General features: G+C 35.9%; 3 protein-coding genes across 4 annotated transcripts in view; 2 read left to right on the top strand and 1 right to left on the bottom strand.

The window, feature by feature from the left end:
- The window catches only part of ttc6 (tetratricopeptide repeat domain 6), a 28,610-nt gene extending 25,872 nt beyond the window's left edge, over window positions 1-2,738 (top strand). For both annotated transcript variants that reach the window (XM_059519938.1, XM_059519937.1), the window contains exon 30: window positions 2,492-2,738. In XM_059519938.1, coding sequence (XP_059375921.1) covers window positions 2,492-2,649 — 158 coding nt within the window. In that variant the 3' untranslated portion in view covers window positions 2,650-2,738. The remainder of the gene's footprint in view (window positions 1-2,491) is intronic.
- Window positions 2,739-6,114: 3,376 nt separating this feature from the next.
- Window positions 6,115-7,829, top strand: sstr1a (somatostatin receptor 1a). Its single transcript, XM_059519936.1, has one exon. It carries the CDS (start codon window positions 6,371-6,373, stop codon window positions 7,472-7,474), a length of 1,104 nt encoding a protein of 367 aa, XP_059375919.1. The 5' UTR covers window positions 6,115-6,370; the 3' UTR covers window positions 7,475-7,829.
- A 1,144-nt stretch (window positions 7,830-8,973) lies between these two features.
- clec14a (C-type lectin domain containing 14A) lies at window positions 8,974-10,573 on the bottom strand. Its single transcript, XM_059519935.1, has one exon. It carries the CDS (start codon window positions 10,517-10,519, stop codon window positions 9,416-9,418), a length of 1,104 nt encoding a protein of 367 aa, XP_059375918.1. The 5' UTR covers window positions 10,520-10,573; the 3' UTR covers window positions 8,974-9,415.
- Between the last annotated feature and the right edge of the window lie 3,768 nt (window positions 10,574-14,341).

Below are 14,341 nucleotides of genomic sequence, written 5' to 3'. Positions count from 1 at the left end.
TTTTAGAATCATTATTCCAGTCTTCAATATCAAATGATCCTTCAAGAAACATTCCAATATTCAGATTTGCTGGTCGAGAAATAAATACTTAATTCAATAAGGGTGCATTAATAATAATAAAAGCGGTTAATAAAAACAGTCATTTTAAATTGTAATATTTCACAATATTTTTACTGTATTTTTTTATCAAATAGCATAAGTGACTTCTTTCAGAAACAATAAAATTTGTAGTAATTTAAACCTTTTGAATAGAAGTGTGTTGTTGTATCAATGTCAATATGTCGTTTAAGGATTTTTGCACTAAACATTCACATTACCAATTTCCATGTCTTTTTGTCAAGTAAAATGAAAAAAAAAGCTGTATTTGTTACTTGTTCTATGTAGAGACAAAAACTAAACTAAATTTTTAATTTAGGTTTTTGTTTTTAATTCTATTTTTATTTGTATTTCAAGCTGACATGATAATCCTAACCTTATTGCAACTAATTTGGTACGCAGATATCACTAATTCTTTTATGAATACTGAAGGTCACATTAATCACCATGCAGCGTATCATGAGAGAGCAAGACCAAAAGCTGACTACAGAGTATATGGTTTGTTGATTACATTGGCATATATATAGAAAGGTTATTATCTTTCCAACTTTGAAACTTCTTGATATTAATATGCCAATAATGATTCATCACTCTACAGGGAGATTTGTACATCATGTCGACTTTTGATATTGTCTGCACTTAATAACGTCTGATAACACTGGCTGATATCTCTGTGGAGGGCTTTTGTCAAGATGATGAATGGAAAGCTGGTGAAAAGATAGCAAAGTTGTCTTTATCCTCAACAAATCCAGACAGTCATACAGGTGCTAGTCTCAGTCTTATACAGCATGCAGTCAGACCTCTTAAAAGTCAACTCATGATGATGCAAATTCCTGTAAGATCACTTTTTAACGTGTTTGAAAGAAGTCTCTTATGATCACCAAGGGTGTGTTATTTGATCAAAAATACAGTAAAAAAGGCAATATTGTGAAATATTATTACAATAAAAAAATAACTATTTTCTGTTTTAATGGATTTTAAAATGTGATTTATTTCAGAACTTAAATTTCAGCATCATTAGTTTAGTCTTCAATGTCACATGATCCTTCAGAAATCATTCTAGTTTGCTACTCAGGAAACCTTTTTTATTATAATAATTATTGAAAGCAGTTGTGCTGCTTAATATTTTTATGGAAACTGTGATACATTTTTCCCCAGGATTCTTAAATGAACATAAAAAGCTCAAAATAGCTGTATTTGATTGAATCTTTTATACATGAATCTTTTGTAGCATTATAAATGCATTTGCTATCACTTTAATGCGTCCTTGCTGAATAAAAGTTTTAATTTATTTAAAAACTAAATAAATACTGGGCGCAAACTTTTGAATGGTAATGTTTTTTTTTAGTTATCTAAAAATAAATCAATGCCTATTTTTATGGCTTTTTTTCAGTATTCAATTTAATATTTGTTTTCTCACAACCGCATGTGAAAAATGTTCCTGTCTAAATGGCAGTTCTTGACCTAAACAGGCTGTAGAGTAGAACAGACTTAATACTCAGGAGTCCAAAAACTGACTACATTAGTGTGTGTGTGTGTGAGGCAGATGTATGCTTTCAGCACACACTTTCACACACAAAAGGACAAGAGCATGATGGATTTGACCACATGACTGCCTGGGGAAAAGAAAAAAGACAGAAGGAAAACAAATGCAGCAACCATGTCTCTTTGCTGCTCTACAACTGGAGACAGGTGGTTACTATGGTTACAGTGTAAACCAATTATAGATTTCCTCTTGGCAGGCTGCATATTTATGAAGTCGAACGCAAGGATGTGCGAGCATTTCTGATATATAAAAAAAACAGAATTTCTCAGAGCCCCTCTGCCTGCGGCTGAAACAGGTGGGATATTAGGAAACAGATGGCCCTCTGTATCTAATGAGTGTGTTCTCCGTGAATGGAGTAATCACTTGCCATTCCAGCTTTCAAACAATCTAATTTTGTTAGCCGTAAATAGACACATTGAACACTTATCCTATAAGCCCTAAAAACGAGTTTTTCTTCATTATCTCACTCAAATCAAGGCCTTTACATGTGTGAGCTCTTTGAAACAAAACAACGTCTGTAAAGGTATCAGGTGAACAATGGTAATTTATGCAAATGCAGATGGCAAATTGCTCGCAAATTGTCCCTCTTGTGTAAACTAAAAAGTAGATGTCCTCCTATTCACTGTCTCTCGCAGCCTGATGTTTCAGCACTGGGTGATGTGTGCTAGCCTAATATTAACGTCAGTCTCTCTGTGAGAAGAACAGAGCTGTTGTGGTGAAGACAACACAAATAATTCTACACCACTCTGTGTAAACAGGAGACAGAATGCTGGGGAAGGATAGAGTGACATTTTGCTCTAACATCTCTCTCTCTCTCTCTCTCTCTGTGTGTGTGTGTGTTTCTTGAAGCTCTGATGCTGCAGCCTGGAGATGCTCTTCTCTATAAACTGAGGGCTGATGTTCAGGGTCATCTGGGATGGAAGGAGCAGGCGCTGGATGACTACAGAACGGCGGTGGAGCTTCAGGATTCATTATGCTGCTCAGGGTTGGAGAATGATCAAAATTAGATTTTTGCTTCTTACATTATTTTGATTAGCTAATGCAATATATTTCATGCAATGAACATTTTTTTGTCTTAATTTTATTGCGTGCAGTTAATTTTAATTTTGTTGAATGTGAGTTTGACACTACATTAAAAAAAACACTGAATGTGTGGAAAACCAAGATCCAGACTGACAATTTATTTTGATTGTTTTTTCCATCATTCAGCCATCTGTTATAATACTTTACTAAATTAAAACAGTTTTTATTGTTTATTTCTAATATCATTAGCGAGTGTTAAATAATGTAGTAATTTTAATTGTAGTTTATTTTTTTATTTTTTTATATATATTTAAATTTAGTTTTTTTAATTTTATTTTTTATATATTAAATTAATTTAATAATAAATTAGTTTGTACTGTAGCTAAAGTCAAGTAGATTAAGTATATCATCTTTTTGTTGAAAAGGCTTAATTTCAATAAAAATATTCTTCAATTTAATTAATATTTTATGACATTTTATTTTGAGTGAATAAGCCATGTATAACTTTTTAAAGCATGGTTTGTTGTCTGTAAGGTTTTTTAGGGTTTCTAAAAGAAGTTTCTTCTGCCTACCAAGATTACATTCATTATATACAAAGTACAGTAAACACTAAAATATTGTGAAATTTTATTACTTTTTAAAAAAAATATTTTCTATTTTAATATATTTTACAATGAAATGTATTCCTGTGATGCAAAGATGAATTTTCAGCACCATAACTCCAGTTTTCATTGTCACATGATCCTTCAGAAACCCATATTTCTTATCAATGTTTTTTTAATGAACAAAAATTGAGATACATTTTTTTAGGATTCTTTGAAAACCGTATTTATTTGAAATAAAATCTTTTGTAACATGATTAATGTTTTGGGGTCACTTTTTGATCGTGTCCTTCCTGAAAAAAAGTATTGATTTCATAAAAAAAAATCATATGACCTTAAACTTTAGAATAGACTGCATAAGAGCTGCTTTGCTTTTTCTTTTCTGACAGCCATAGAGGTCTAAAGTACCTGCAGTTTCTCATTCATCTCAATAGATGGTCGGCTTATTCATGCAGCTCAGAAGTACACAACCTGGATGCCGCCACCTTTACTTCATGGAGAAGCAGTTTTGTTCACTGGTGAAACATCTACTATATTATAATGAATTGTTTGCCATTGCAGTTTACATTTTGAATTATCATAAATGGAGAGAGGATGTTTTTTATTTCACAAGAGTTTTAGTGCCATCTGTACATTTAGTGATGTGACACAGCCAAGTATGGTGATCCATACTCACCGAATTCATGCTCTGCATTTAACCAGTCCAAAGTGCACACACACAGAGCAGTGAACACACACCCAGAGCAGTGGGCAGCCATTTATGCTGCGGCGCCCGGGGAGCAGTTGGGGGGTTCAGTGCCTTGCTCAAGGGCACCTAAGTCGTGGTATTGCCGGGGTTAGAAGTCAAACTCTCTAACCATTAGGCCACGACTTTCCCCATTTAGCAATGACATATCAGAATAGCATTAGTTTAATAATTAGGGTTTAGATCAAATTTTAACCAGAATGAGATATTTGTTCATTATATATATGATTATTTTTGTAATTAGCAATTGTTTGAATTGTGAAACAATTCATTTGCTGACTAAAATGAAATCAAAAGTCTAAATAAAGAATGTCTTTTAATAAGCAACCTAACAGCCAGACAGCTGTATCTACCTGATGTCTGAAATCATATTTGCCCTGAAGAAGTCAGGTCACTTCATATGACACCGGGCAAAGACTCTTAACTAGATGGAAAGAGAAAAACACCTGCTGAATGATCTGGCTCTTCTCCAGTTCAGCGAGAGAGAGAGAGTCTCAGAGAGAAGAGTGTGAAGACAGCCATCTGCTCCTCACATGTTGTGCTCTGACTGGGCTCATTACATTTCAAGGACAACACAAGTCTCCATCTGTGAGAAAAATCGAGGTATTACTCAAATTCTGACAAAAGCGTCTCAGGTTTTTGCTATATCCTATTTTCAAAGTTTGAGCATTTTGAGATGGAGTGTATTAGCTTGGGAGCGAAGAGGGTAAAATAATTCACGTGTTAAATTGTTCTTACCAGCTGTCTTGTTAAATTAATAGAATATTATGGGCATGTTACAAAATATTGAAATTCTTTAATTAGAGTTGTTTCCCTTGAAAATGTCCTTAGTCTGAGACTTAATTTTTTTTCAAACACTTTCAAGCGACAACCACCAAACTCAGCACCTGTAGTCCCCTCTGACATAATGTGCTATACATTTTCCTACAAAACATATGGATTACAAATTGTGTTGTGACTTTAGATAATAGCATCTGCTAAATTAATAAATGTAAATATTTGACAAAAAAATAAAATGATTGACTACATTTTAACTCTTCATTCGCCAAATAGGCATAGTGTAATGCAGTGCAAAAACTGTTTTCAAGGACTCAAGTTAATCATTTGTTATTCATTGTTTTTATGTACTGTCTGTATTTATTTATTTACTCATTGGGCATTTAGCATATTACTTTTCCCCAGTTAAAGCTAGATGCGACAGGCTCTATTTACATATGTGCATTTGTTTAAGTATAATTGTTCATCTATTTATTTGTTTATTGTGTATACACATTCAGAGATGCTTTTAGATGAAGTAAATCAGAAACCTGGTATGTTTGCCTAAACTATATAGTCCCTAATACAGCATTCGTTTTAACTGAAGCTGGATTATTTTCTTTAGCTTTGCATCCATCACTAGGTGGTGCCAGAAATAAGCACAGATAAGCTTTCTCTTCACATTCACGGGTGCTTTGTTGTTATTATAAGGCATTGTGCAGTATAGGAAAACTATGTAAAGACTATGGCAACAGTCACAAAAGATACCTATATCAGGGTTCAACTGAATGATTCCAGATTCAAAATACTGAGCTTTTCATTTGTTCAGTGGATTTTCTGTAAAAGCCCTTTCTTTGTCGTAGGATAAACATCATGTTTTATTCATTTTTAGAGGGAAAGGGCAAGTAGAAAAGCTATGAATTTTAAACTCCCCTCAGTGTGAAAACTAAGCCTGCCTGTTTTAGCCCTAAAAAGAACATCTAGTCTGTGTGACTGCTTGCAACTCGTTGCAAAGGCATGGGTTGGGTTTCTAATAAATATAATCATAAACACAATTATTTCTAGAACAGTCATGTGACAACGTAGAGGACATGACCGTGATGATATCCCCTCCAGAGACGCAAAGGTCAGTTATATATATATATTATTAATATTATTATTATTATTATTATTATTTTTTCTTCCTCATTTGAAGATCCAAAAATCCAAAGCAAGAAGTACAAGCAAATCAAGCTGAGTGTTGTTTTAAGTTACCGGGGTCAACAAGAAAGACAAAACCAAAAGCTTTGTTTGATATAAAAAATATATATGTTTTTATGATATTGAGTTATTACTGACATTGAAAACAAGGCCTGGGTGTCGTCAAGAAACTATTTTTGTTTCTCAGACACGCTCACAAACGCATTAGGAGCAGATGGCGTCACGTTGCACGTGTGACGTCTGTGAATGTGCTGCATGTGGATGTGGAGTAACTGTCCATGGTGCTGGAACCGCCGCAGCGTCGAGATGCGCGTTCCTGAGTCTCGCAGCATCGATGCGCGCATTTCCTGAGCGCGTATTCATACACTTGAAATCCACAGAAAGGCTCAAAACAGTGTCGGAATGCTGCCCAACGACACCTTCAAGAACCTGGAGGATGGTTTCTATCTGTTAAACTTCTCCAGCAACGAGACGCATAACGGGGATTCTCACGGCAGCAGCGCGATCTTCATCTCCTTCATCTACTCCGTAGTGTGTCTGGTGGGACTCTGTGGGAACTCGATGGTGATTTATGTGATCTTCAGGTATGCGAAGATGAAAACTGCGACAAACATATACATTTTGAACTTGGCGATCGCGGATGAGTTACTCATGTTGAGTGTCCCTTTCCTAGTCACCTCTTCTTTACTTCACCACTGGCCCTTTGGTTCTCTCCTGTGTCGATTGGTTTTAAGTGTTGATGCTATTAACATGTTCACCAGCATCTATTGTCTGACTGTGTTGAGTATCGATCGCTACATCTCCGTGGTGCATCCCATCAAAGCATCCCGGTACCGGAGACCCACCATCGCCAAAATGGTCAACTTTGGGGTCTGGATGTTCTCCATTCTTGTCATCCTACCCATCATCATCTTCTCCACCACTGCACCCAACTCTGACGGATCGGTGGCTTGCAACATGCAGATGCCTGAGCCCGAGCGTCAGTGGATGGCTGTATTTGTGATCTATGCCTTTCTGATGGGCTTTCTCTTCCCTGTCATTGCCATTTGCATGTGCTACATCCTCATTATAGTGAAGATGCGGGTGGTCGCCTTGAAAGCGGGCTGGCAGCAGCGCAAAAAGTCCGAAAGGAAGATCACGCTGATGGTGATGATGGTGGTGACGGTGTTTGTGATCTGCTGGATGCCTTTTCACATCGTGCAGCTGGTCAGCGTGTTCGTCCAGCAGCACAATTCCACTCTCAGTCAGCTGGCTGTGATTCTGGGATATGCCAACAGCTGTGCCAACCCTATCCTCTACGGATTCCTGTCGGACAACTTCAGACGCTCCTTCCAGAGGATTTTATGCCTCCGCTGGTGGGATAACGCCACGGAGGAGCCCATAGATTATTATGCCACGGCTCTGAAGAGTCGAGGATACAGTGTGGATGACTTTCAGCCGGACAATCTGGAGTCTGGCAGCACGTACAGAAATGGCACCTGCACATCTAGAACTACAACGCTGTAGGACTCGGTATTACAGCATAAAGACTTGTTTTGTTATCTGTTGTCATTGCAGTACAGTATGTGTTTTGTGTTGAAATGTATTGGTAAGATTTCATAATAACGTTCGTTAAAGCCATTATTAGATTATATATAATGCTAAATCAGAAGTTAATGTGCATTTTTGTCTATAAATGAATGTGCATTAACTTTGTATGCACATTATATAGTTATTTTAATGGCTTATTAATGAAAGTTATTATAAAGTGTGTCGATATGGGAAAAAATGTGTGACGTTCAGATAAAACAAAAACAAAGAAATATCCAAAGCCAAATATTTAGTTGTTTATTTTGAAATGGAATAAAACCTGGGGAAATCATTCGCTCTCAGTTGTATTATTTGGTAAAAAAAAAAAGTGTATTTAAAAAAAAAAATACCTTGCAATTGTTGCAAGGCAGGAACAAAACATTGTTAGAGTTTTCGGATTTTATGTTTTGGTTCTTTGTACAGAAATGACATCAGAACCGCCTTGCATTGTCATGACATTCAACTAAATTAAGTTTACAAATATATGCAAGAAAGAAGACCAATCGTAGTGCAGTTTGCAAATATGACGTCAGCGCAGTCTCTGAAGTTCTGAGTAGCACGACTCTGTCGATGTTAATCTCTGATATTTAATGTTACATTTCTTTAAAAAGTGTTACATTGCCCAAAAAAAGAAAAAAAAACCTGCGCAAATGTCCGAGTCTGCATTTTTTTTATACATGGCACAGGTTAATTTTAATTAGGCTATTTTCCAGTGAAATCATTGTAATAATTATAAAACACTAATGTGTTTGATTGTAAACCTAATCCTAATAGTGAAGGTGAGATATCAACAGATCTGATCTGAAACCTGTGAGAAACGTTTTCATTGACTGCTGTATTTAGTTTATGCTGCTGCAGGGAATATAATACAAAGCTGATTTATGGCTTTCCTTAGTTTAAGTCAATGCGTTTATTTATTCATTCATGTTTAGAATTTATGTAGGCCTATATGAACGCTTTTAATTGTGAACTAACAACAACAACAAAAACTCACAGACTACGACATGATCCCATTTTAGACAAGCGGTAAAATATATACATACATCATAATTACTTTATTTTCTTTATTAACTTATAAAATAACAATTTATTTAAAATATTTAAAAATACATCTGCTTGATACTGCAACTTCATTGCTAATCATTATCAATAATTCAAGTCGACTGCCATATCGGACAGAATCACATAAACTAAAAATTCCGAGCGCGTGGGTAAAACTGCTGTAATTGATTACAGCGCCTCTCGCGGCACCAAACGGAACTGCACGATAATAAACTGACAAAACTCACACCGGAGCCACGTGTCAGTGGTCAGATTCTCCTTTTTGCTGTTTACAACCACTTCGAAAAATAAATATGATCTCATGGGACATCTATTTCAGAGATATTTGTCAGATAATAAAGACATTTACATGTGGTACTCAAAGAAAACCACAGCAGCTTAAACATCTGTATTTATTTGTATAACACTTCAGTTAAAAAGACACATATAAAACTTGTTGTGAAACATAGAAATATATAATTAGAAAACACATCTAACTGCAATATTAACAATATCATCTACAGTTCTTACATCTCCTCATAGCATTTAAATTAAAGTGATAAAAGAGTAAACAAAAACAGAGTAGGCTTCTCATAAATCTAATTACCTTCGATGTGACCTAGATAGGATTTCAAAATCCACATTTGGAATAAAGACCCTGATTTCAACTGTGAGACGAAAAGGCAAATGAAATTTAAAGGCAGTAATTACACAGCACTCTTGTGACTCCATACATCACACCCAAATGTTCTGAGAGGGGAATATCTTGCAGTAAGCACCCTCTGTCGTCTGCATGTCACACTGAATTATCTTTTTCATTTGCACAGTCTCTCCCACTTAGGTTTCCTCTTTTTCATTCACCTTCTCCATGGAGCTGGATCCATTTAGAGCCACAGCCTCTGCCTTCCTCCGGGACGGTTTTATGGATCTCCTCCTCAGGCAGCCTTTCACGATGGCCGCCACGATCACCAGCAGAACTATGAAAATCAGCAGAGCTATAATCACAGGTACTATGATATTTGAAATGTCTCCAATGCTCTCGTCAGTATGCACGACTGTCTCATTCATTCTGAAATCATCAGGCAGAGATGTAGGTTGAGTTAGCACAGGTTTGCCCCTGTTTATGTTTGAATTTGCCGATCCATTACAGATGCCATCATCATTGTGCGAACACTGACATTTGTAGGAGCCTTCTGTGTTCAGGCATCGTTCCTGGCATGTATTGGATTCTTTACATTCATCTACATCCACACAGTTTCCGGACGCATCCCTCCTGTAGCCTCTTTTGCACTCCAGGCAGAGTTGCGATATATCCACATTTTTGTCACCGACTAGAGTCCAGACTAGATCTTTGGAGCATGTCAGATTGAACCTGGCACCAGAATGGCAAACAATCTGACGTGTGTACGGATCATTCAGTGGCTCAATCATGTCATGTTTGTCGAGTATTACTGGTCGAGGACACACCAGCTTTACGTTTCGTTTGCAAATGAAAGGATGTTCATGTCTGCAGGAAGCATCCACAAACCCATTGCTTTTTGCACCAGATTCACTGTATTCCACTGAAAGCTGCCCACAGCGTAAAGCTGAGCAAGTAATTTTAAGTTGGGCTTTCCAGATTTTGACATCGGATTGAGTGCTGTTGTCCACCGTCCAGTAGAAACCTTTAAGAGGTAAATGCTGTGTAACACAAACCCCTTTATCTAACTTCAGTCCAATCCAAAATAATGTGTTGGTTTTGCTATTCGTATCCCAGATTGTTTTCAGAATCTTGTCCATTTCCTTCTCGTTTGGAATGTTGGTCAAGAAACTTCCAGGTTTACAGTAATTCTGAGCATTGTCAAACGAGAGTTTGTTCAAATGAACAGTGTAGGACGATTCGAGCAAACAACGTGCCATGTTGATGAAGCTCACAAGATATAATCCTGTCCAGAGCTCCATGTCTGCATGCGGACTGGAACTAAATGAAACCGTCTGCTTTCTTAGCTGCCCCTGTGAGGTCCTCCCAAGACAACAAGCACAGGAAGTCTGTTCAGCCTCGATACAGCTGTTCACTTCCTCTTGGGTGTTGGTGCTGCTTAAGCAAAACAATCGCAACTATGAACAAAATTGGTTGTTGGTGAAACAAAAGCTGGCATAATACACAGACTCCCACAGCAGAGTGATAGATGAGCTCAAACCAATGGGAAAAAGCTATGTTGCTGGGCACAGGATCTGTTAAATCCAAGTATGGATCAACACCCATTACCTCCTTGAGGGTGTTCGGTTTCAATACCTTGGAAACATCTAGAAACTGCCTATTCTAGCATTCTCACATATAGATATGTGTAACACTGGACAAGGCCTTCTCCTATTTATTTTACTTGTTCATTGTGTCCGTAACAGAATTCTTTGTCAAAACAAACTCTGGGAAAAAATTCCCGGAACCATCGCATATTGCATTTTGGAATGCACTTTACAATAGTCCTATACTGTACCTCTGTTTAAATCCCACACTTAACACTCAGATTTGAATGCGTGTTGATTGACTTCAGTGTGTGTTTTCAAGGGCCCACGTGGGACAAATGTGTTGTTGAATGTCCCATGACTTACACAGTATTATTCTGTCCTTCTAACAGGCCGCTTCATGACAGACCAGCAGATGCTTCCTGGAGGAAATGTCAATGAATGGCAGGAAGCGGGGCTGAAGGGGGCACTTGATTTTATATTCTACAGTCTGTAGGGTCGGGGTGGAGAATAAGAACAGGAAATGGAATTATGGGTAAGAGGAAAAGAAGTTACAAGTATGCAAATAAAGAACAAAGAACAAGAAGTTGAAATGGGTGGTGTTGGTGCAGTGGATAAGACACATGCCTTTGGTGTGAGAGACCCAGGTTCAAATCCACTGTGCGACACCAATGTGTCCCTGAGCAAGACACTTAACCTCTAGTTGCTCCAGAGGCGTGCGACCTCTGACATATATAGCAATTGTAAGTCGCTTTGGATAAAAGCGTCAGCTAAAATGAATAAATGCAAATGAAATGAAGGTGATACATGTGTTTTGGGAGAGCTCTGCTGTTTTGTGAGCCAACAATTTACAGTCTAACTAGCCTTTAAAGGAGAGGTATGCTATTGCTTTTCTAAGGAAAAATTTTGTTAAATATTTTGTCATTCCACCAGCCACTCCTAAAAACACCCTAGCAACAACCTAACAACATAGCAATGTCATTAAATGCACTAAGAACACCTCAGCAATTTTTTTTTTTATCCTATAAATAACTTTTTGAATACTATGAATTCTAATAAAAAAATAAACAATAATAAAATTATATACTCTCTCTCTCTCTCTCTCTCTCTCTATATATATATATATATATATATATATGTATATATATATATATAATTTTCAAGAGGTATTATGTAAATATAAAGATCATTATTTGGTGTATTTCATGTAACAGAATATGCTGACATGCTTTAATGTTCAAAAATAATAATGTACTGTACATTATTGTAGGTCCTCTATGCCTCGCCTCTCTCAAACAAGTCGTTTTCTACAAAGTCCTTCCTTCCGACAACAACAATAATAACTGACCCAGTGCATTGTGATTAGCTGAACACCGAAAGCACTCATCGGAAATGTAACGTCCCTTTCCATAATCGCAAGCTTCATCTTTCAAAATAAATGTAAAGACAGTTAATAATGTCCTTAGTTTTAGCATCAGTTCAAGCCCGAAAGAGGAACAGAGTCACGTTACAGACACAGTGTTGAAGCTCGTATGTGTTTGCAGTACACAAGCCATGGACGGTGAAGACAGCTGACTCTCTCTCTCTCTCTCTCTCTCTCTCTCACACACACACACACACACACAAACACACATGACACGCAAAACTCAATAGCAAATACTTAAACTAATAATAAAAAAACATACTTAAAGTAACTGATTCAGAAGGGTCAGATTGTCGTAGCAAAGTCAGAATTACCTCTTCTCCTAAGTTCAAGAAATGGTCGTCCATAAAATGCGTTGCTTTTCTGTTGTAAGTAATCTTAAAGATTCCTAAATGCATCTACTTTTGGAAGGTCAAATAAAGTGCTTTTGCTTTTGCCTAGATACACACATGATCTCTCTGACCTGGCTGCTTCAACACTTACTGCGGTTACTGAAACCACGCCTTCTTTCTTTGTATGAACATTTGGTCGGCATTATGCAAATATTTCCACGTAGTGATGTAGATATGTGGGGGCGTGTTTAAATGAGGCATTTTAGGGATGCGTGGTATTGTCTTAACTTTTATAAAGAATATCTCTTTGGATTTGAAACTTAACTAGTCTTTTCAACATAACAGATCTTCTTTATGCACCAAGAGCTTGTAACACTCCAAAGAGAAAAGAAAAATTGAAATCTCATCATATGAGCCCTTTAATATATGAATACTTTATCATGATTATACTAATTTGTTATAATTACATATTGTAATATACTATACATTTCAATAATTATGTTTATATATGCCTTTTTATGTTTGTTGCTAATTTGATATTATAATTAATAAATGGATAAAAAATAAGTAAATAAAAAAGTGTATATAATAAAATTATATTTACTATATATACACACACCTTTTTTAAACTTTCTCTTTTTAACAATGTTCTCACAATACAATACTGTTATTTAGTAGGTGGTATTTGTGTGTTTATAAAAAGTTCACATGCTACTGAATTCCTCCTACGGCACATCTTGAAGGAAGACAGCTAGTGAGTCATGATTTAATTAAAAGTAGGATACAGCCCATGCAGTATTGAATGCTAAGAAATGTTAAAAAGTTAACTTAAAAAAAAAAAGTAGCTTGAAGCTCCAGACAGCTTACATCGCAACAACACTGATGACATCACAGCTTACAGCTGCATTGCCGGTTAGTGCTGGTCTAGATGGTGGATCAGCACTGCCATGCTGTGCAACAGCTGGCGAGGCTAGTCATCCTGCTGTTTAAGTAGACCAGCACCAAAAAACACAACATATGCTGGTCTTTTGAATCCTACATCAGCTAAAACAAGCACCTGACTGGATTGATTTGACAGGTGTTTAGTTTCATCTTCATTTCACCATCACACATGTAATTGAGCACATTAATTATGCTGTAATATTAAGAATAATGCCACTATGACATGTATAAAGGTAAAAATATTTTTTTTAAACACAACCTTTCCACTACCATGGGCACAATGTCAGTCTAAAAACTGCAAAATTCTCAGTTTATTCTCATTCCCACAGATCTCTATGTCCTGTTGTGGAATGTAAATTCTATTTTGGGAATGTCAGGTATTTTCCCAGTCTAGTAGGATTTTGTTTTACATTCTTTCTTTCTTTCTTTAATGTAAATTCAAATATATTTCTTTATTTAATAAATACTCTTCTTTAATAAATAAAATCAAGAATACTCTTGATTTTAAAGGCTGAAAACATTTTTGTATTTATCTGTTTAAATATTTATGTGTTTAATAAAAACAATTATAATTTATTTTAATTAAACCTGTATCTATTATTACTTTTTATGTTCATAAGTGGTCATTTTTGTAGCCTGTAAATTAAAATACACAGTATGAGATTGTATCTTCATGAATATAATTCTGACTTTTGATTTTAAAGTCTGAAAACATTTTGTTTTGTTTTTTATATATTAAATATACTTCCTGTTTTTAATGTATTATGAAATTTACATTTTATTTTACCTCATCTATTATTACTTTTTATATGTTCATTTTTGCTAATTTCTATAGCATTT

The sequence above is a fragment of the Carassius carassius genome, chromosome 32, assembly GCF_963082965.1.
Source record: "Carassius carassius chromosome 32, fCarCar2.1, whole genome shotgun sequence".
NCBI lineage: Eukaryota > Metazoa > Chordata > Actinopteri > Cypriniformes > Cyprinidae > Carassius > Carassius carassius.
This window is presented reverse-complemented; position numbering and strand designations above follow the sequence as displayed.